Source organism: Clytia hemisphaerica, unplaced genomic scaffold (assembly GCF_902728285.1).
Source record: "Clytia hemisphaerica strain Z4C2 unplaced genomic scaffold, Clytia hemisphaerica genome assembly, whole genome shotgun sequence".
Lineage (NCBI taxonomy): Eukaryota > Metazoa > Cnidaria > Hydrozoa > Leptothecata > Clytiidae > Clytia > Clytia hemisphaerica.
This window is the reverse complement of record NW_027103674.1, coordinates 1,177,065-1,198,293: the sequence shown is the minus strand read 5'-3', so window position 1 is coordinate 1,198,293 and position 21,229 is coordinate 1,177,065. Positions and strand designations below refer to the sequence as shown.

The 21,229-nt window shown below is 36.3% G+C and overlaps 2 protein-coding genes across 2 annotated transcripts; both read right to left on the bottom strand.

The window, feature by feature from the left end:
* Window positions 1-265: 265 nt before the first annotated feature.
* On the bottom strand, window positions 266-2,082 carry LOC136803554 (uncharacterized). Its single transcript, XM_067060292.1, has 2 exons — window positions 1,618-2,082; window positions 266-1,318 (listed from the first exon to the last, which is right to left on the bottom strand). Exons 1-2 carry the CDS (start codon window positions 2,080-2,082, stop codon window positions 266-268), a joined length of 1,518 nt encoding a protein of 505 aa, XP_066916393.1.
* A 6,804-nt stretch (window positions 2,083-8,886) lies between these two features.
* Window positions 8,887-20,222, bottom strand: LOC136803444 (Golgi integral membrane protein 4-like). The gene is made up of 10 exons (XM_067060168.1): window positions 20,201-20,222; window positions 13,944-14,135; window positions 13,014-13,088; window positions 12,797-12,846; window positions 12,180-12,233; window positions 11,388-11,538; window positions 11,119-11,201; window positions 10,709-10,786; window positions 10,009-10,296; window positions 8,887-9,599 (listed from the first exon to the last, which is right to left on the bottom strand). The coding sequence occupies exons 2-10, from the start codon at window positions 14,113-14,115 to the stop codon at window positions 8,979-8,981; spliced, it is 1,572 nt and encodes a 523-aa protein (XP_066916269.1). The 5' UTR covers window positions 14,116-14,135; window positions 20,201-20,222; the 3' UTR covers window positions 8,887-8,978.
* Between the last annotated feature and the right edge of the window lie 1,007 nt (window positions 20,223-21,229).

Sequence of the window (21,229 nt, the reverse complement as noted above, 5' to 3'; positions counted from 1 at the left end):
GGGGTTTGGTGGGCACTTGAATACTGGATCAGAGGTAAATTATTATCTTAATTAAACTGCATTTTATTTGTTTAATTTTATCAATAATAATTTAGCCTCTGATCCAAAGTATTCAAATGAGACTTCAAAGCAAACTTTGGTCTTAAATGCAACTCAAAGTATATTTTCATAAAAGAAATATATAAAATATATAGTAACACAACTACTATGATCAATATCTCGTACAAGAAATAATTTTCAATCATGTTACATCTCATGTGGGTATCTACCTTTGTGATAATAATTTATTTCCAAAGTTCTCGTTTCTTATAGGTAATTTGTAATGCTGGGCAAAGGTGGAGCCTGATCTCCATCCAGCAGCTTTAGCTATATCTTTTATTGACAAACCCATATTGTTGGTTTTGCTTGTGGAGGCATGGCGCGTTGAGTGTGCTGTGAAAACAGTAATGTCCACACCAGCCATGCCTAAGAATGATTTTATATATCGTGCAATAGTAGCTACTTTAACTGGTTTGTGAGGATATGTGTAAGAGAGTATCAATTCCTGGGGATTACCCTCTAAATTTTCCCTGATGTTATCTGTTCTTCTACGATATTCTTCAAAACAATTAATGATACATATGTTCTTGTCCATGTATTTTGTAAACTCCAGAGGTTTTTGGTGTTTTCCAGGTTTGGACGTTTTCATTAAGGATCTGATATAAAACACCAGTTCTTCGTCTGATTTACCACATGCGTCAAGCCGTAATGCACCAATAGTTTGGCCTCTCTGACCGCTTAGAAAGCATAACAATGTGGCAAGTTTCTTTGTTAACAGTTCCAGTTCAAGCTGTTTATTCCCTGGTAAGCTAGCAGTATAGTCGAGGACTATATCTGGATCATAGATCATTGTGTATCTAGGTGTTGAGGGTCTGGTTTTAAACATGCCTCTCAACAACCTAGATACCTGTTCATTTGCCCCAAATGTTTTCCCTTCAATTTTGGGAAAAACTGCTGATAAAGCCGATCTTGCCGCAGCTACTACTCCATAATTTGAATTTTTCTTTATAAACAATTCCACCAGAAAATTGATACCGTCCTTGTATGTTGGTTTACTTTGGTCAATCTTGTTTCTTTCACAATATGAAGACCACTTTTTGAGATAGGAGTTGTAGCTTGATCTTGTCTTCTGTGCCCAAGATGATTCGATTAGTCGTGTTGCCTCTTCTCCTAGGTCTTCCTTCATAATTGCTTCCCGGAGACAACTGCTGCCACTATGCTCAGGTTCTTGTGTAGCGGGTGGGTGATGTCTTTCTGCGGCAGCACCAGTAGGTCCTTCCTAGGAGAGAAATCAACTCTTTCAATTATCATGTCCAGGAATGTTGAGTACCATGGTTGGTTGGGCCAGTCAGGTACCACTAGTATGCCTGTTGCCTCATCATGGAATATTTTCTGTATTACCATTGGGACGCATGAAAATGGGGGGAATGCATAAAAGTTTAGGTCGCCCCAATCTACTGTAAAGGCGTCTACACCGATACAATTTGGGTCTGGCCGAAAGGAGAAAAATCTTGTTATCTGGCAATTAATTCTACTAGCAAAAAGATCAACGTTTGGCACAAAGTCAAGGACTGATACCATATTATTAAAGGCATCTCTATTGAGCATCCACTCTGTCCTAGTTTCAGTCTTCCTAGACTCTTCATCAGCCTCTACGTTTAGAATACCCGGAATATGTGTAGCGGTGAGCCATGATTCCCTTTCTATGGCCCAGTTCCATACGGAGTGAACAATCTCATCCATCAAAGTGGATCTAATGCTACCCATTTTATTTATCGCAGATACTGCAGAGGTGTTATCAATTTTCAGTAAAATGTGTGTGTCTCGAATGTTGAGACACAATGCCTGTAAACCAAAGTTTACTGCTTTAAGCTCAAGGATATTGATATGTAAATCTTTTTCAAACTCAGTAAAATGGCCTCCCGTAGAAGTCTCAAATACTGCACCCCAGCCAGTTTTTGAGGCATCTGAGGTCATTTCCAGCTTGGGGTTATCTCTTAGAATGGGAGCCCAGCTACCAACTATGTTATCTTTCCACCACATAATGTCTTGTTGTGCCTCATGTGATAGGGAGATCTTCTTGTCAAAATTGCCTTTGTTGATTTTTAGGGCTTCAGTTTTAAGCCGCTCTAGGGCACGGTAATGTAACCTCCCAAATGGAACTGCCATAAAACTACTGGAAAATTTTCCTAAAATTTTAAACAAGGTTCTAATTGGCACACTTTGCATTGCCAAAACTTCAGAGCATAGTTTTTTGATAGCTACCTCTTTTTCCTGGGTTAGCCTCAAGCTCATATCTCTAGAATCAATAATAAACCCTAAAAATTCCATAACTTGGCTTGGTTCAAAAAGGGATTTTTCTGGGTGTATTATGAACCCCAAAGAATCTAATAACTCTATGATTCTATCAATGTTACCACTACAAGCTTGATAAGTTCTTGCAGTGGTAAACAAATCGTCAATATAATCCGCCACAACCACCCCTTCTTTCCTCAATTTTGAAAGTGGGGGCTTCATTATTTTTGTAAATTTTCTAGGCCCTTCAGTATACCCATTCGGCAAGGCCTTAAATTGGAAAAGCTGGTTCTTAAAACGAAACTTGAGTAGCTTCCTACTCTCAGGATGAATGGGAACGCTATAGTAGGCGTCCTTAATGTCAAGTTTAGCCATGTAGGCATTAGGTCTCACCAAACAGAGGATTGATTTTAAGGTTTGCATCTTAAACTTTTTCTTATCAATCTCTTTATTGAGTTGCTTGAGGTTAAGAATAAATCTATAACCCCCATCCGATTTTTCAGTGACGAAGGTAGGTGAGATAAACTCTCCTTTTTCATGAGAGGTTCTTTCAATCACTTTCTTATTCAGAAGCTTTTCTACTTCCTCTTTAACGAATTCTTCTGTTTTTAAATTTTGTGGGACTCTGCCACTACTTTGTTTCGGTAAGTCCTGGATCTCTATCCACAGTCCTGCTATGGATTGTAAGACTTCCTTATCAGAAGTTAGATCCTCCCAATTTTTGCGGTAGTGGCGCAGTGCACCACCTTCGAATTCCTGTACTCTTTTGGTAAGGTATTGTTTATGATCGATTATTTTGGTTCTCACCTGTTTTGTTAATGTTTCTTCTTCTTGTGGGAGTTGAACCTGCCTTTCGATGACCTGTAGTTTTCTTGTTTTCGGTCTTTTTGCTGTTTTTGCCCATCCTGATCTTTGGTCCCCTTTTGGGGCTTGTAAGAGGACCACTTGTTTGACGATATGCTCGGCTTATCATCATACTTCCTCTTTTGTCCTTTATCTTTTTCCAGCATCTGTGCCAACTTGTTCTCTTTCTTGAGGGTTTCCAGACGATCACATACTGACTCCCCGAATAGCATTTCTGACGATTCGTCATTATCAGTGGCAAGTTTCTTGTAGCTGCTTGGCAGATTAGGTTTTATTTGGTCCCTCCTCAGCTGGTTGAGAAGCTGCGAGGTTTTTCCTGCCAAGGACATTGCTTCCTTCAAGTAAGTCATAATGTCCATGACCGCCGAGCTTAGATCAGCCTTTTGCTTTGAAGCCTCTGTAATGTCTGATGCTGCTCTAAGGATCATTGTGGTTGCAGCAGCATGTGTCTTCTGGATCTCCTGTAGCTTAACATCAGCTGATCTGGTAAAGGATGGGAGGTTTGACCAAATCTCTGCGTTGGTTCTCTTTGGCACCAGGAAACTGCAGTTTGCTGGCAGTGCCGCATTCTCAATCTTCTCTTTGAGTGTCTCGGTTACCATAGGCTTTTGCCAAAACACCTTGGCAGCACAAGCCAGTGATGAGGAAATCTCCTGACCACATGCTTTGGATTTATCCTCATAACCCTTTGTTGCAGCCTGTTGCCAAAACTCTTGACTTTCTTCAACGACCGGGACATCTTCCTTCTCTGAGCTGGCTCCATTGCGAGGAGTTGATGTTCTCTCTTGAGAAAATGATCCTCCCTCAGAGCTCGAAGGGCGTCGCCCATCAATAGATCCAAACCATCTGTTTGATCCTGAAATCGACACATTGTCGTCGTTTGGGAGGGCCAGCTGTGAAGCCTCCTCTGAGGCATTTAAGTTCACAATCTCTGGCGGAGCACGAACTGGGACAACCCCTTCTGGGATATTATTTCCCCGCTTTGTGCTTGCAGCTCTTTCAATCTCGTCCACCTTCTTTTGTTGTTCTACTAGCGCTTGATTTATTTGATTCATTCTGTTATCATTTTCTTGTCTGACACCTTGAACGACCTGATTGATTATGGAGGTGAAATCGAATGTTACAGGTTCTTCTTGTCCTGGAATATTTGCTGTCAATATCATTCGCTGCTGTTGGTCATCTGGTTCTAAAATATTTTAATGTCATGCCTTAAAACTTAGCTGTAAAAGGCAATGTTCTGTATAATTAGCTTATAGTAGCTACAAGTAAATAAACTAGGTTTAAATATAGTTTCACCTCAACATTACATAAATTATACCTGTCATCTTTGACGTTGTATTACGATGTGTCTTGATGTCACAAACAATTGAAATGTATAAGAAAACAATGCTGTTAAAACAATTGATGAGAAAATATAAAAGGAATTCTCTCAAGCTCTTAATTATGTCCGTTCCGCAGGAATCATGGAAAACGAAAGAGGAATTTCACGGAAGCCGAATCTCATTTGAATACTTTGGATCAGAGGCTAAATTATTAGCAAGCTTAGAGAGAAGAATTTATTTTTAATGACCGCGTTTCTTGTTTGAAAACTTGCTTTTTAGACATTTGTTATAGAATTATTTTCATTTTTATACTTAAAGCCGTGAGAGATTTTTGCCTTAAATAATACTGATTTATCAGGGTTCGCGTTCTCTTACAGCTACTAAGCATTCTTCGTGCTCCAGTTCATCATTTCTTCTAAACATTCCTTTAATATCGGAACTTTTACGCAGCTAGAAATTTTCCCGATTTTCGCGAAATTAAATCCCCGCGAAAAAATCCAAAGTACTTCAAATTCGGGACATTTAAAATAGCTAACATTGTAGTCTCTAGATTACTTGTATTTATAGAAAATGTTTTGATAATCTTTTGGAAAAGTGAAACGAGCAAAATACGATACTTTCACTTTCCACTTTATATAATATAAAAAACCACGAAAGAATTTTGCTCTATCCTGCTCATAATTAGCAAAATTAAATTCCCGCGAAATACGAAAAATTTCGCGAATGGCCGGACTCGCGAGATTTTCTTGGCTGTGAAATTTTCTTTAGGATGCTTTAGTAGTAGCTTTTTTTGAAAATTGGTCCTATTTCTGCATGTCTGCATGTCTGCATGTCGGTTTACCAGGTCCAATGTTAAAGGTCCAATAATTTTTCGCAATTTACGTGAAAAAGTACGAGAATTTTAGTTTATTTAAAAGAGCAAAATAGACATTACTGTGTATTATTAAAGATATTCTCTATACTATAGATTGTAAATATTGTTTCAAATCCTTTTTTGTATCAATTTTTTTCATTTTCCTTATAAAAGTTCAATAGAAGTATTTCAAAAATTTGAAACTCGTACACCTTCCTTTAGTTCGTTTTTTTTATGATTCTGCTAGCGCTCTCGAGACTGTATCACGTCCATCAGTAAAAATCAAAAGGTAGTGCTTAGGTAGGTATATGACATTGCCGATTCGACCAAATATGACCAGATTTGACTGAAATTTTTGTATATTTGTATTGAGTGAATCTGAGAATGCTATGCTCGTGTTTTCTTCTCTCAATTTTATTGGGCATGGGACAAGTTTGCCCATCAAAACAAGATTTATAAATACACCATCTTCTCACAGACCCACTGGGACCCTTTCCCACTGGAAAAATTGGCCAAAATTTCGTCGCCGGTGGAAAATTATACCCTATAACTTTTGTCCCCGCTCAAAATAATCAGATAAACAAAATCCTCACTGCAAAATATTGTGCCATTTTTTCCATCCCCACTGGATTTTCTGACTTGAAAACGATGGATTTCAAATTCCCAGCATAAAAAAATAGGATAAGCAATCCCCAATCCCCATCGAGTTTTGGTTAAAAAAATCCCACCAGGTCTGAGAGGGGGGGGTAAAATGTTTCGGATAGATCTTTTCATTTTGGTCTAGACTCTCGAATACCATCCCACAATGCATCGCTTTTTTAGAAAAATCAAAAACTCCAATAAGGTCTATTTATGAAAAGGGTCCTTTTCAAAATATTGCTGCAAAAAAATGTTCAACTTCATAAGGCATAATTAGCTCCGGCCAACCTGCAAGTGCACCTCTTGCAACTTTTGATCCAAATTGATAATCTTATGGGAATATATACTCATTGTGCAAATACATCACTTGCTTTATGCTATTCGAAAATTTGACCCCGCAATTCTCAACTTCAGTTGAGCTACAATCTGAGAATGTCTGTTTGTCTGTCAGCTCAAACTTGGGGCCAGACTGGAGACTTCAAAAATGGTCCGATTTTGTTGGATTTTCAATCAATAATATAATCAGGCTTTAAAGATACCAAAGTTGAGAATACATTTTTTTTACAAGCATAACACACTTGGGTTCAAATTCGGCAACACTTCCAAGTTGAAATGCAAAAGAATTATGCAGATTTTCTAAAACGCTGACCTTTTTAGGGTTGCTTTTATTTTAAATCTGTTTGAGCTTTCTTGGACGAAAGATTTTCACCTGCGGCACCAGATTTCAAAGAAAAATTTCATTCTTTGAGCCGAATCAATGTTCCGACTTAAAAAATTCAAAATTTTCATGAACCCAAAAAAAAATCAACAAATCGAAGTCTATACATATAAGCATAAATTAAGTATATTGAGCCTCGACCCGATTTCCCTGTATGCTTGTAAAAAAGAATAGTGTATTGATAAGTTGGAATAGAACTTACAAATTTAGAACTTACAGATTTAATCTTTGGCGCAGACTTCAAGTAAAAAGGTAACTCGGTTGAAAAAAATTCATTAACGAGTCATTACATGGAAATTAAAAACTATTTCTTGATTTCACTTATTTTTTAGGTATTGATTGATTGATAATTGAGAACGATACATAAAACTATCATAAATAAATCATCTAAAATTAAATGTAATCAAAAATTGGAATGTAAATTGAAATTTCAAAAAAAATGCTAGTAAAAATATTCATCTTGGATAGTTCAAACAAAGAGGAGGTATTAAATAGTAAAAAGATAATGAGGTTCCTCCTAAACGCATCAAAGCCTACCTACGATAGACCTTTTCATAAATTACGTCACGGACATCCCTTGCCTCGTTTTGAAATTATTGCCATGGTGATTAACTCTGAGCGAATTTTATTTAAACTACTTTCTTTTCATAAAAAACCATTTGATGTCTCAAGAGTAGTAATTGTTTATAGGCTGCATGCATCCACTTTGATATGTTTTGATATAGGGGATACGTATCGTGTATAAAATTTCCGTCCACGAGTTACTCCATCTTTGCGTTTTTGGAGGGTATATTTAGTTGCCATTTTGCCATTCAACAAAAAATTATAACAAACACTCCACCGAAGAAAAGTAATATAGCATAACTCGAATATGTGAGCTTGCCATCAATCTTTCTGACTCGCTTTAAATCGAAACAGGTTACTCCAAATTTGGACGGGAATTTGCACACGATACGCATCCCATATATCAACAAAAATTTTGGGGATGCGCGCAGCCTATCCTACGATATTTTGAAAAGAAACATCTATGATTTTCTCTTTGTAAACAAATAAACGAGTACTAAATACCTTTATAAATATAACTAGGTCACAGTGTGGATCTAAACCACACTGAAACGACCGCCTTACATCACGCATCTTATCTGGTACCAGATGTGGAAATAGGCTACGACACGCTTTGCTCTGAAGGTCGGGCATATTGGTCCGCTCCTTTAGAGCTTTAGCGTGGGCGGCCGCCAATACGCCATCGGAATATCAGATAATCACGCATCACGCTCGCGAAAGAGCGCGCGCACATTATTAACCTGTCATCTCCAGTACATTTTAGATTATTCATTGAAAACAGATTACAATATAGTCATTTTTCATGTCTCGATTATTCAATTCCGAATAAAAGACATTCAGCGAAAAAAAAGAGAAACACCTGGGTAATCTAGTTAAAAAAACCGAAAGTAAATGGCAGACAAAGTAATGAGCCAAGGCAAAACGAGATTAGCGTACCACTATGAAAGAAACCGCCTTCGGCGGTCGACAAATATATTTTATAAAAAATACACAAAAATTAGCCCAGGACAGGAAATACAACAGTAACTATATAATGAATGTCAGAGGAATTCATTCATTTTGACCCCTCCTCTGACTCATTTTGACCCCTAACCTGACTCATTTTGACCCCTCACCTGACTCATTTTTAAAGGCCGGTCTCCACTTTCGCGCGAAATGGGCGACAGTTTTTTTCTTAACCTTTTTTGCCTGACGAAAAGATTACATCATAAAAAAGGTTTTGCGCGAACAAAAAAAAAGTTGAACTCCTTCAGAAGGAAGTTCTACTTTTTTTTCATCCGTTACGTCAATTTCGACCAATGAAATTGCTTCATTTTTCAACCGACCAATGACCTTACAAAAACGTCAAAAGTTTTTGCTTATGTCGCGCGAAAATGGAGACCGGCCTTAACCCTGGACTGTGTATTTCACATAAAAAACCCAGTAAATTAACAGCTACTTATTATTGACAAGAGTGTCATTGAAATTCAGGGTTAAGATAGTCCAGTCGAGATCGGTTTTGCCAAATAGAGTTTGACTTACTCAAGACTTACATCATGTCCCATTATACCATCCAGAACCAATATATTCCGATTTTAATCAGTTTCAAGTGAATCTCGTGGTCTTTGGTCATTTAATATGTACGAATTTATCACTTTTTGTTGTTAAAATTCCCCATCAATAAAAATTCCTCATCAATAAAAATTTATTTCTTTTCTTCATCTTCGTCTACCATTTTATCTTCAGTTTCATCTTCATCAAGTTTGATTGGAGGATCATTCTCGTTCCCAGTCTCTTTTTGTTCGCCAGCGCCCTCCGCCCCAGCTCCTCCGCCACCGCCATCTTTATCTAAATTCTGATCACCATTTTCATCATCTTCCATAGTAACTTTCTTAACATCTAAACGTTCATTTTGTTGTGTCTCATTTTGTTGTCGTGCTACGTTTAAATTCTGCCGTTGCTTGATCAAATCTTGTGCATTATTCCCAGGCAATTCAACCTGTCCATTTGAATTTCGACGTTGCACTAACAGATTATCCTGGTTATCTTTTCCAGGTAGTTCTATTTGTCCACCAGCATCTTTTCGTTGTCTATCAAGTGCATTATCGTTGAGATTTTCTCCTCCAGGAAGCTCTAATTGAACGTGAGGATTTTTAACTTGGTTTTCAACGTCAGAGTCATGAGGTTTTCCTCCTGGTAACTCTAACTGTGGATGTTGAACATCTTTCTGATGAAACATCTCTTGTTTTTGATTTTTGTCTTTTCCGATTAAATTATTTTGGAACTGTGATTCCTTCGGTGGTGAGGATGTTGTGTCTGTTACGGTCTAAAAGAAAAACGAATAACTTACTTGATTTGATTTTGAAACTAAAATAACAAATATGACCTTTGAATTTTATAGCATTTTGTACACAAAATGTTGGTTTTGACAAGATATCGACTGACTATTAATAAAAATATAACTAATACTGTCTGATACTGAATACTGTCATACTCGCTTTATCAGAGCATCAGATGAAAATGAAAGATGAAAATGAAAAGAAGCAATTTTTATTCATGATGTGCGTAACTCATTTTTCTAACGGAAAAAAAGGGTGTTTGACCCCTCTCCGTTACTTAGAATAGAAACATGGTGGCCGAAACCCGACTGAGTTGGGGTTGCTTCCGTTAAAAAATATAATATGTCTTCACGTTGACTTACACATAATCAAGGATGGAAAGAATATTTTACATACCTTTGAAGTCACATCTTTCAATGCTGGGTTTTGTCCAACGTCTCCTTTAATCTTATTATTTGATTTCAAGTTACCGTATCTGTGATTATTTGCAATTTCACTGTCTTCCGCTTTCCCGGCATACCGGTGATTTCCTATGTTCACATTTTGGTCATCGTCTCCGACGTTTTCCGTTGATTTGGTGTTCGCAGGATTATCGGTTTTCGGTTGAAGCATAACATTGTTAGAAGATTTCTCTGTAGTACTTTGCGTTGCTTTCAATTCGTTTGTCGGTAAAATTGAATCTTTCTGAAATTTCGAATGAACGAAAATGAATATAGAAAAATATTTGAGCTTTGAAGCTTTCAATACCATTTCGTCACAGCAACGAAATTGTGAAATGTTGCAAACATAAAAAGGTTTTCAACATGAATACATACAAAGGAGTCTCTGTTACACGAACACGCACGGTGAACACTTTTTTTGTGTCATGAGTAAGGTTTACAAGACATTGCTAACTGAACAGACAAGAAAACTTTATCGAGTTAAGGACGGATTCGAGTTTTAGAGGTTCGAGTTAAAGCTGGTTAAAGAGTTTTCACTGTATTACATATATCGTCAATCACAGTGTTAAGTATACTTCTTTTTTGCAGCATTTATTATATAGGATTACGGACGATATATACCTCAAATAAATCATCCGAGAACAAAAATGACAAACCTTTTTCAAGGAAACGTATTTTGAATCTAGTCGCTTTTTTAACTGTTCCGCCAGTATGGTACAATTTTCATAATGCTCCTAAAATAAATATTCTAAAATAATTAATACCATTCTTATTGAAGATTTAGTTTACGACCACGAGTTAACTCAATATGCAAGGATTTGTTTTTATGAGACAGAGATCGTAGCTTTAGAGTACCACCAAAATTAAAAAAAAAACATGTTTATTTATTCTCCAAAATAAGCCAAACCGCTAAATTTACATTCTCTATAATCTTTGCTCCTAGCCAAATTAGTTCAAGGGCCTACAAGGGCTTACATTGTCCTCATCGGCGGACCATCCATTTTTCCGCACTCCCTAAACCCATCCACACCTTATCATGTTATACCTCAATTAGATATTATTATACCTTCATTTGCTTTCCGTAAGTTCGATGTTTTTCCGCGGCTTCTTGGTAATAGAGATTCTTCCTATACAATTCTTGGACACGATCTGAAAAAACAAATATTCGCATAACCTTTGAAATTATAGCCTTTGTGAGGACATGCAATGAATTCAATTATTCTCCGTTCTTTAAATCTCCAAATTTGAAATTGTCTGTACACCGTATATAGCGGATTTGTTGAGTTGAGTAAGTTGAGCATTATCCATAAATGTTGTTTAGACAATATCATTTACCTTGTAGACTCGTCGATTCTCTGTCTTTATTATCTTTTAACGTGTTGTATTCATCTTTGTTTTGTTTGACAATTCGCTGGTGATCTGCACTCAATCTTTTATATTGTGCTTGCAGAGAAGTGTAACTAATCTTCGTTTCTTCATGCTCGGCCTGTTATCATGTAAAGAGAATAAAGTGTTTACTGTAGTATAAAATATTTAATCAATGCACACTTATTCATCTATTAATTTTATATAGGATGACTCAAACCCAAACCGAAAAAAAATTACTTTATAGGAATATACCAAGATTAAAATATTCTTCATTAAATTTCAACCAGGGGGGGGCACTCGATTCAAAAACGACCATACGTGCGGCACAAAATTCCTTAGGCTTCTGCTCATCCTCAAGCGAAAAAAGTTTCTTATAGATATATATATATATATAGGAGATATATCTATAGAGGTTTGCGAATCAAACTAAAAATTCCTTTGAAATCGGACCCTTATTACATTGCAGAAGAAAATTTTCGAGATTTGAGCGAGAATCAACCCTTATGGTGCATTTTGTTGAACGTTTTTGACTATTTTTAGGCAAAATATGGTCAGAAATTTTCGAATTTTACACCCTTAGAGTGCAGTTTTTCTCATCTTTACTGATTTCGACCCTTACAACACTTTGAGAAGCTATACCCTTAAGGGACAATTTTATAGATGGATGGAATAATTGAGAGGTAATAAATAATTCAACAATGAAAAGAATATTCAGAAGGATCCTATTTATTTATGAAAAACTAAAGAACTCGAGTTTACCTTTAACATCTTGTGATCGCTATCTAAAGCTTTGAATCGTGTCCATGCTTCATGCTGAATGATAAAACAAAAATAGAAATTTTCAGGATGATGATCAATGTATTCAAGTAGGTTGATTTTGTTAGAGCCAAGGCCAATTTTTTAGACAGAAGTATAATGATGACAGTATAGTGGAAAATCTTAGGAAGAGGCATGGATTAATTAACCCATTTTCTCAAACTCGGCTGTTCTTGTGAAAATTAGTTCTTCAAAAAAAATAGAAATCCAAATATTGGTAAAAACTTGAAAAAATGACTGAAATTGGGTAAAAAAGGGCAGATTCAAGAAATTTTGTCAACACAAAAACTTTAGATTCTCAATCCGCGAAAAGAGTCCATGTGAAGATTGATCCACTATAAAGTACTTATTTGACCTTACCCAAAACACCTGATTGGACTTTACCTAGTTAAGTTAGGGGACTTCATTTACATGACCTTTCAAAATAATCATTCGCCAAATATTTTTAAAGGTTCATTTGACCCATAAAGACTTTTTGGTAGTTCAAGTGCTAAATTCTTGGAAAATTGATTTACTTTTTTAGTTTTCAATATCATGTATATTTTCGATGAAAAACAAACCTTTGATTTGGTGAGATTACTGTAAAATTCCTTTTTTGCTTCCAAAAATTCTGAAATGAAAAAAATCTGGATAAAAATAGAAAAGACAGCCAGTTCTTACTGGTTTTAAAACAGCCCTTCATTGACAACATTATCAAAATGAATAATATTCAGTAACATTTTCATATTTTCATAGTGATTTTCAAAAGTAAACAAAGTATATAAAAAAGGCTTGTACCTATTCTTGTTTTCCTGTGTCTTTCTCTTTCCTTCTTTAATTCTTCCTCGACCTTTTGTGCATGGTGGTACACAACTAAGATGAAGAACATTATGTGTATTCACATTCTCAACAATGATAAAATCCCGAAATTCAAATTTCCTAATGACTCCTCCTGTAGTTCATTTATTAGTAGTAAGACAACAACAAGCAGCCAAAATCTGGCTAATAGCTTTGATACCTGTTGATACTTTTTTGCATAGCGTCAGCCCCCTTGCTAGTTGGGGGGGGGTTATACCCTAAATTTTTCCCAAAAAAGGAGGGGGGCTGGAAGTACACCACCTTTTTGGGGGGACCTATGTAATTGGGGGGAGCTAAAATCTCATCACTTAACGTGGGGGCTATAATAATTCAGCTTAATAGTTGGCTTCAATTACCCAAATTGAAGCTCATGAATCTGAAAAATGTTTGCCTCCTGCGCAATATTTTTATAAAAAGTGTGCAAAATATTTTATCTCAAGCTTACAACTGAACTCCATTTACATTGGAAAACCCTTTTATACTGGATCAATTTTTTGAAAGTGTCCTGGGGGCTAACAAAAAGTATATAAATCTTTGGGGGGACTTAAAACTCAGGGGGGACCTAATTTTTGCCTGGGACCTAAACCCAGGCTGACGCTATGTTTTGGCATGGTATGTACTTATTTTGGCGGCTGGAAAAAAAAATATTTTTAGCAGGTATGTAATTTGGTGGTTGATGGTTTTTTAGTAAATTTCGGAGGAGATTTTACCAAATTCAGGTAGGGTAGCGTACACTGCTGCTGGCAACCAAAAAGGGCACTTTACTGATGTTTCTTTCACCAAAAAGGCTGTTTCCAATACAATTTCAGCAGATTTAAGGCAGGTAAACTGTTTCGAACGAATGCAAATAGTATATACATATATGCTCACCTTTCAGTTGCTCTTTCAAAACACTTTCATGGTCTCTACTTTTGATGATCTCGTGATCTTTGATTTCATTTAACTTTTGAGTTTCTTGTAACGTCAAGAATGCATATCCAATGATCACAATACAACAAATAAACCCAACAATGCTCAGCGAGCTACACTTTCTTGATGGCATTTTTCATTGTTTTTATAGTACTGTTGATGATAAATTTAGATAGAAATATATGATCCATATATACTGATTCATTAAAACTTCTGACAGATTTTATGAATACAGGTTGTATGTAGTATACTACAAGGTTACCCTATACCTTAGTATGATAATAAAAAACATCCCTATAACATCTTTTTAACATCAAATTCATGCACAAAACCTAAGGATAGGCTAAACAAGCTATCACAAATAAATAGACACATGTTGTGTTGGGCCAATGGGTAGCAATTTGTTCAAAAAGTTTCAGCAAAGGGGCGTAAGAGATTTTTTTGTAGAAAGGGGGGGAGGGGGTTTAGGAGGAGGTTTGTGTTCAAAGGAGGGGTTAACTTCTTAGCAAAGTTTTTTGAACCTATCTTTCTAAATTTCTAGTTTTGCAGTCTTGGACTGGGTTTTAAGTTCTAAAAATATTATTTTCAAAGAGTGAATATGCTATCATTTTTGTTAATTAATATGAGCTGTGCATTTATAATGTCTCGTAAGTGGGAACAAATCCTAATGACACCCCTATTTTAAAGGGGGTTTCCATCAAATTCTGAAAGGCGATAGAACATAGAGAAGGGGGGCACTGTAGACTAGGGGGTAGTGACCCCCTTCCAAACTATGCAATTCTGAAGTAACTTATCATTCAATAGAAAGTCGAAAGTAGCGAGGCGAGGCGACTTTTTTTTTCGATATGAGTATATATTTCAGCTAGAAATTTTTATCTGTTCTGATCAGATCTTCAAAAATTAATTAGCTAGAAATGATGAGACAGAGGTATGATAAAGGTCATCTAACGTGTTCTTGTTGTCTAGGTAACCCTAGAAAGCTTCAGAACACATTTTCCAAGGAGACAGGGGTATAATCAAGAGAAAATTGATGTAATCTTTTTGTGATTGATTGCCTACTAAGCCACTATTCCAAGCCTCCTGGTCACATGTAGAGCTGCCAACTCTCCTGCATTTCCACATTGTCTTGTGCGATTTTTTGACAATTTGATTTATCACCAATTTTCAATCTTGGAAAAAAGTTTCCCCAGTTTTTTTGATTTTTTGATTTTTGCCAAAAATGTTTCCCCCATATATTTGATTTTTGGAAAAAAGTTTCCCTTGATTTCTGATTTCTGAAAAAACTATCTGGCTGAAACACCTTTTCCATTAATCCCAACTTCTCAAGAATGGCCCAGGAAGATGTGCGCTCCATTATTGTGTATGAAATTTTCTTGGAAAATAAACAAACTGACTTTTGCTGTATAAGAGAAAGTGAAAACCCACTTTCTCTTAAATATATACCCCGCAGGCAAAAGTCAGTTTGTTTATTTTCTTAGAAAAATTTAAAATTTGCTTTTTTTAACCTTTGATATTGATTATTCATTTGGGAAAAAATGTTAGGATGGTAACAATATCATAAATAGAAAAAAATAATAGCATACTTCCGTCAACTGCTCTAACTTGGGACTACCTGACATAACATGGGACGCCAAAACAGCAACTATTTTACCAAACTTCCAGGGTTATCTTTTTATACTGTCCAAGAAACATAGAAATGTGTTTGTTTTCAAGGAGAGATTTTACAATAGAGAGAAAAAGCTGACCAGAAGGCAAAAGTCCCATGTTATATCAAGTAGTCCCATTTTAAAGCAGTTGACGGTAAAATTTGAGAGGATTCTGTTTGACATAGAAACTTAGGTGCATGCCAGGTTTCACAGCTACCTCTATCTTAAATTGAGGATGTTCAATTTATGTTGCCTGAGATAAAAACTTTGAAAAACAAAACAAAACAGTTGCACGCACATATTGATCTCCACAGTTTGGTCTCTAGAGTTAAACAAACTAACCTGCCCTAACCACTACCACTCCCAAGTCACACAAAAACCTAACTCTACTAGATTGCCCTGATGCGCAAGTACCGTATTTCTATTTCTATCCATTTATTTGCATAAGCCTAAAAAAGCTAACATCGCAAATATTTAACAAAAACTTGTTTACAAAAATAAAAAAGTATAAAAAGGAAGAAGAATATTATACAATAATAAATAGTTATACAATAATGAATAGTAATAAATAGTAAGACAGTAAAAATAATAAAAAATGTTAGAATATATTGAATAAATAGTTTATTAGTTTAAAAAATTCTAAAAAGAATTAAAAAGGCGCAATTCGAAAAAGTTGGTGATCATCAAACTACCAAAAACTTAACAAAAGAAAATTTAATGGGGAAAAAGAAAACGAGGGTATTGAGGAGTGTAATGCTCAAACCTGAAGGTAAGGATAACAGAAAGGCGGGAACTTAGAATCTCGAAGTATAGGTGTTCTTAGTCATAACAAATTAGGTTTCATATGATTTTTCTACTTCTGCTATAAATTTATTTCTATCTATTAATATATTTGATATCTTTGATGGTAATTTGTTCAATAAGTCAATGGTGAAGGGAAAGTACGAGTTCTCATAAACTTTCAGTCGGGCATGTTGTCGCTTGTATCTAATATTTACACAGCGTTGACGTGATGGTTTTAATTGATCGTCCACAAATTTTGAATTATTGTTGATGTCAAATAGTAATTTCAGACATGCTATTTGTCTTCTAGTTTCCAATGACTGCAGTTTAAGTGATTTGATCATTCGAGTTGGACTGAAGACATATTGCCACTTGTTTTCCACCCAACGAGCCGCCTTTCTTTGTACCATTTCTAAGTTGTTGATGAGTAGCTGTGTACTATTTGGACTCCAAACAGAGCTAGCATATTCCAAGATTGGTCGCACAAATACTTTGTAACATAGGAGTTTAGATTCTTTGTCAAAGTGGTGAAGATTTCTTTGGAGATAAAGACGAACATTAGTTGCTTTTGATATGATGTTGCTAATGTGTTTTTTCCAATTTAGATTTTTCGTTATGGTTACGCCGAGGTACTTTGCTTGGTCAACATTCTCAAGTTGGACACCATGGATGGAATAAGAAGCTTCGATCATCTTTCTTTTGTTTGTGATACGGATAAGTTTGCATTTATCGGGATGAAATTCCATTGACCAGTTATTTTCCCAGTGAACTAAGTTGCTTAAGTCATTTTGGAGCACATGACTGTCTGCTAGCTGTTTTATAATTCTGTACAGTAGAGAATCATCTGCAAAGAGTGGAAGTGATGACTCTACCGTTAGAGGCATGTCATTGATGTAAACGAGAAACAACAGGGGCCCTAAAACAGTTCCTTGGGGAACCCCTGATGTAACTGGGGAGCTTTCAGAAATTGTGCCTCTTACAACAACGTTCTGTGATCTTCCTGACAGAAAATCTTTAATCCAAGCAAGGATTTTTCCATTGACTCCGTAATGTTGAAGTTTTAGTGGTAATTTACGATGACATACTTTGTCAAATGCTTTGCTGAAGTCGAGAAGTATTGCATCTACCTGTTCACCATTGTTTAAGGCCTTAGCAAATAGTCGCGCGGCTGAGGTCGAAAAACGTTTCATTTCGTGATACATCTTTTAGATTCCAAAAAAAAAACGGAAACTCGCGAATTAGTATGTGTAGATTACAAAATCAAAAAGTTTCCACGATATTATCGTGCAAGTAACGAGTAATTGGCGATTTTTTGCGTTTCCAGGCAAAATTGCAAGGCCTGGAAATTCATGATTTTTGGGGGGTTCTCAAATTAAAAAAAGACCTATACCACATGATAGAGCTCTTCAAACTGAGCAAAAAAGTATATTACACCAAAGTCCCAACTTCTCTAGATCAAAAGTTATGGGCCTATTTGTGGTCAAAAAGGTGTTTAATTTTGCATAAATTAATGCAGATTGTGGGGAAATTCCCTGTTTTCCATCAGTTTTTTACCACAAATAGGCCCATAACTTTTGATCTAGAGAAGTTGGGACTTTGGTGTAATATACTTTTTTGCTCAGTTTGAAGAGCTCTATCATGTGATATAGGTCTTTTTTTAATTTGAAGACCCCCCCCCCAAAATCATGAATTTCCAGGCCTTGCAATTTTGCCTGGAAACAACAAAAAATTGCCATTTACTCGTTACTTGCACGATAATATCGTGGAAACTTTTTGATTTTGGAATCTACATATACTAATTCGAGAGTTTCCATCGAAAAAAGTGGAATCTAAGAGGTGTATCACAAAAATCATTTTCTAGCCACTTTTTTCGACCTCAGCCGCGCGACTAAAAGTCGTTTACAGTGGTTAGGAGTTGGGTTTCGCATGAGCGGTTCTTACGGAAACCATGCTGATTGTTGGATAGTATTTTCTGTTCCTCCAGGTGATTTATAATATGACTATGTAGAACATGCTCTAGGAGTTTACACGAAATGGAAGTGAGACTCACTGGTCGGTAGTTTTCTGCTTTTGATTTAGATTTGTTGTTACCTTTGTGTATGGGTGTTATACGAGCCTGTTTCCAGTCGTTTGGTACTGATGATTGTTTCAATGATGCATTAAACAGCAGAACGTAAGCATCTGCAACTTGTTCCGAGCATTCTTTTAGTAGTCGTGATGCAACATTGTCTGGTCCGCTTGCTTTTGTTGGGCCAAGATTGTTGAGGAGTTTTACAATACCGTTCCTTGTTATGATGATTTGGTTGATTTGGCAAACTTCTTTGTCGTTGATGGTGGGTGATTTGCCATCATCTTTTGAAAAAACGCTACAGTATTGTTTATTCAGTATCTCAGCTATGACTTTATCGTCTGATTGAAGATGGCCGTTCTCGTCGACTAATGGTGCGACTCCGACAATGTCTCTACGCTTTGATTTTATATATTTAAAAAGCTTTTTCTTGTCTCCACCAACAGAATTCTTGATAAAGATACTTTTTGCTTTGTTGTATAGTTTACTTGCCATACGAGAACATTCTTGAAACCTCTTCCAATCTTTTGGTTCTTTAGTAGATTTATAACGTCTGTACCTACGTTTTTTCATTCGAGCTGCTCTTTTACATTTGTGGGTGAACCAAGGTTGAGAAAAGCGTTGCGAGGTTATTTTGGTTGGTACATGTTCTTTTTGATTGTTCAGCATTACTGTCTTAATATCATTCCAGAGGTCGTTGATTGGCATGTCAATTGTGTGGTTTTGGCAGGCAGTAGTCAAGTTCTTTTTCATGTTTGATTTCAAGGCTTCAATATCTGCTCTGTTCCAACAATTGATAATTCGTTTCACTGGTTTATGACGTTTAGGGCAGCAGAATGTGTCAGCAAGGATTCCAGTGTTGTGGTCTCCAAAACCCATAGTAGGTGTACATGTTGAGAAGACCATGTCGATTTGTTAGTAGTAGGTCAAGTGTACGTAAAGTCAGGTAACTTGCATCATTGGAGGGAAACTCGCATAGCCATCAAATGACTGACCAACCAAAGCAGCAAAATTGAATAACACAGCTCTGCTATGCTCGCAGCTATATTATACCGTTTTGTTTTTATTTAACTTTGTACTTTAATGACCGGCCAGGTCATTCATTTGATGGCTATGAAAGTTTCCCTCCACTCATGCAAGTTTTACCCGATCTCACAGTAGCTCATATGATAACTAATTCTTGCTTCCTAGGCTAGGCTGGCGAGGGTCAACAGATCAAAACATCATAATCAATACACCTTTCCCGTAATTTGTAAAACTAGTGCGCGCATTATTTTGATGCTCTCCACCGTTTGGTCTCTGGAGGTAAACAAACCTGTTCTTAAGTTCTGTCAAGCAAAACCCCCTCAAATTTTAGTATGTTCAATCTATTCATGATACCACCCTGAAAACCTCTTGCCAAAAAGATCGCTGTCAAAAGTTAGAAGCTGAAAACCCACTTTACCTAACCCCTTGCAGGCAAAAACGCGTTCGTTTACCTCCCAAACAATTTGACTCACAACGGAACGGTGGAGTGCACATTTTTCCGGGTGATTTCCGAGAAGCTTGAATTACAGGAAAGGTGTGACTAATCACAATATCACGCACATCATATAAAATATGTGTGCATTTTTTTTTAAGTAGGCTAAGATGAGAGGGTTGAAAAAGAAGCGAGAAATTAACAAATGGGTGACCTATTTACAAGGCACCTGAGAATGTAAAGTAGGTAAAAAAGTACTTACCAATCAAGTTTTTTTTGGTCCAGCAGCTTCTCCTCTAGCGCAAAGTGCAGCAAAGTGAATGCCAGATCTTTCTTTTTTGTTTATTCGTGGCTCGGCGAAAATCTTATCTCTTCTTTCTTACAGAGCGACCATTTTTACTATCATTTTTTTCCAAGCATAGCAAGCGATTGTTGTTCTCTGATAAACAATTTACTCGATCTAACATCAAGCTATGGTGAAAAAGCGCGCGAAAATCGTTTATTTCACTTTCGATTTATATTAGCAGAGAGAAAAAAAGGACAAAAAAGCAAACCACAAGACAAGCAGACAAAAAGATACACACAGTTTCTTCTTATCTATTGATCTATTGTAAGTCTATTTATTCAAGAATGAAATACTTTACAAACTTTAGGTATACATTTTGATTCACTAACTGTAATTGCAAGGAAAATTTATGATGTCTATTAAATTAAACAACAGGCTTATATGAATGATCTATGATGCATAATAGTCAGATAGTATAATCAGGTATAGTTTCCATCCAATTGTGGGACAAGACACAATAAGAGATGCAAAGTGAAGTGAAACATTACTGGGGATTTCCAATAGGAGTTCTAGGTGCAGAGCCCCCCCCCCCCGCCCCCCTGAGAAAGTTTTTCAACATTGCTTCTAATAATTTATTTTTCATCATCATTGATCAATCATTCATTTCATTCATTGCATTGGCTGCCAGTTTTGCAGATGATGGCAGATTTCGTCAATATCTAGGGGGTAGTAGGTTAGCTTTTCATAGGAACAGGGACAGAAAAACTCATTTCAATGTACTAAGGGCAGTTAGGAACATTCTGTACGCGGCCGCAATCAATAAAATCATAACAACACTCATTAAAATAAGGCATTCGTGTCTTTTCTCACTTTTTTTAGCCTAGACGATGTAGCAAACAAAGTAAGTATAAGCACACTGTGCTTTTAATTGGCTGAAATTTTTTTTCGCGTCGGAAAAACTTTTTCAAACTTTCAGCAATGATTGACCAAACTGTTACAATGAAA

Bases quoted from the DNA above. Each gene is read 5' to 3' on its own strand.
- LOC136803444 (XM_067060168.1), bottom strand. From the start codon at position 14,115: ATGCCATCAAGAAAGTGTAGCTCGCTGAGCATTGTTGGGTTTATTTGT. The intron at 11,539-12,179 runs GTAAACTCGAGT...ACATGATAACAG, and splicing joins GCGATCACAAGATGTTAAAG to GCCGAGCATGAAGAAACGAA. The intron at 10,297-10,708 runs GTTTGTCATTTT...TCGAAATTTCAG, and splicing joins AATACGTTTCCTTGAAAAAG to AAAGATTCAATTTTACCGAC.
- LOC136803554 (XM_067060292.1), bottom strand. From the start codon at position 2,082: ATGTGGTGGAAAGATAACATAGTTGGTAGCTGGGCTCCCATTCTAAGA. The intron at 1,319-1,617 runs GTATCAGTCCTT...TTTCTCTCCTAG, and splicing joins GAGATGCCTTTAATAATATG to GAAGGACCTACTGGTGCTGC.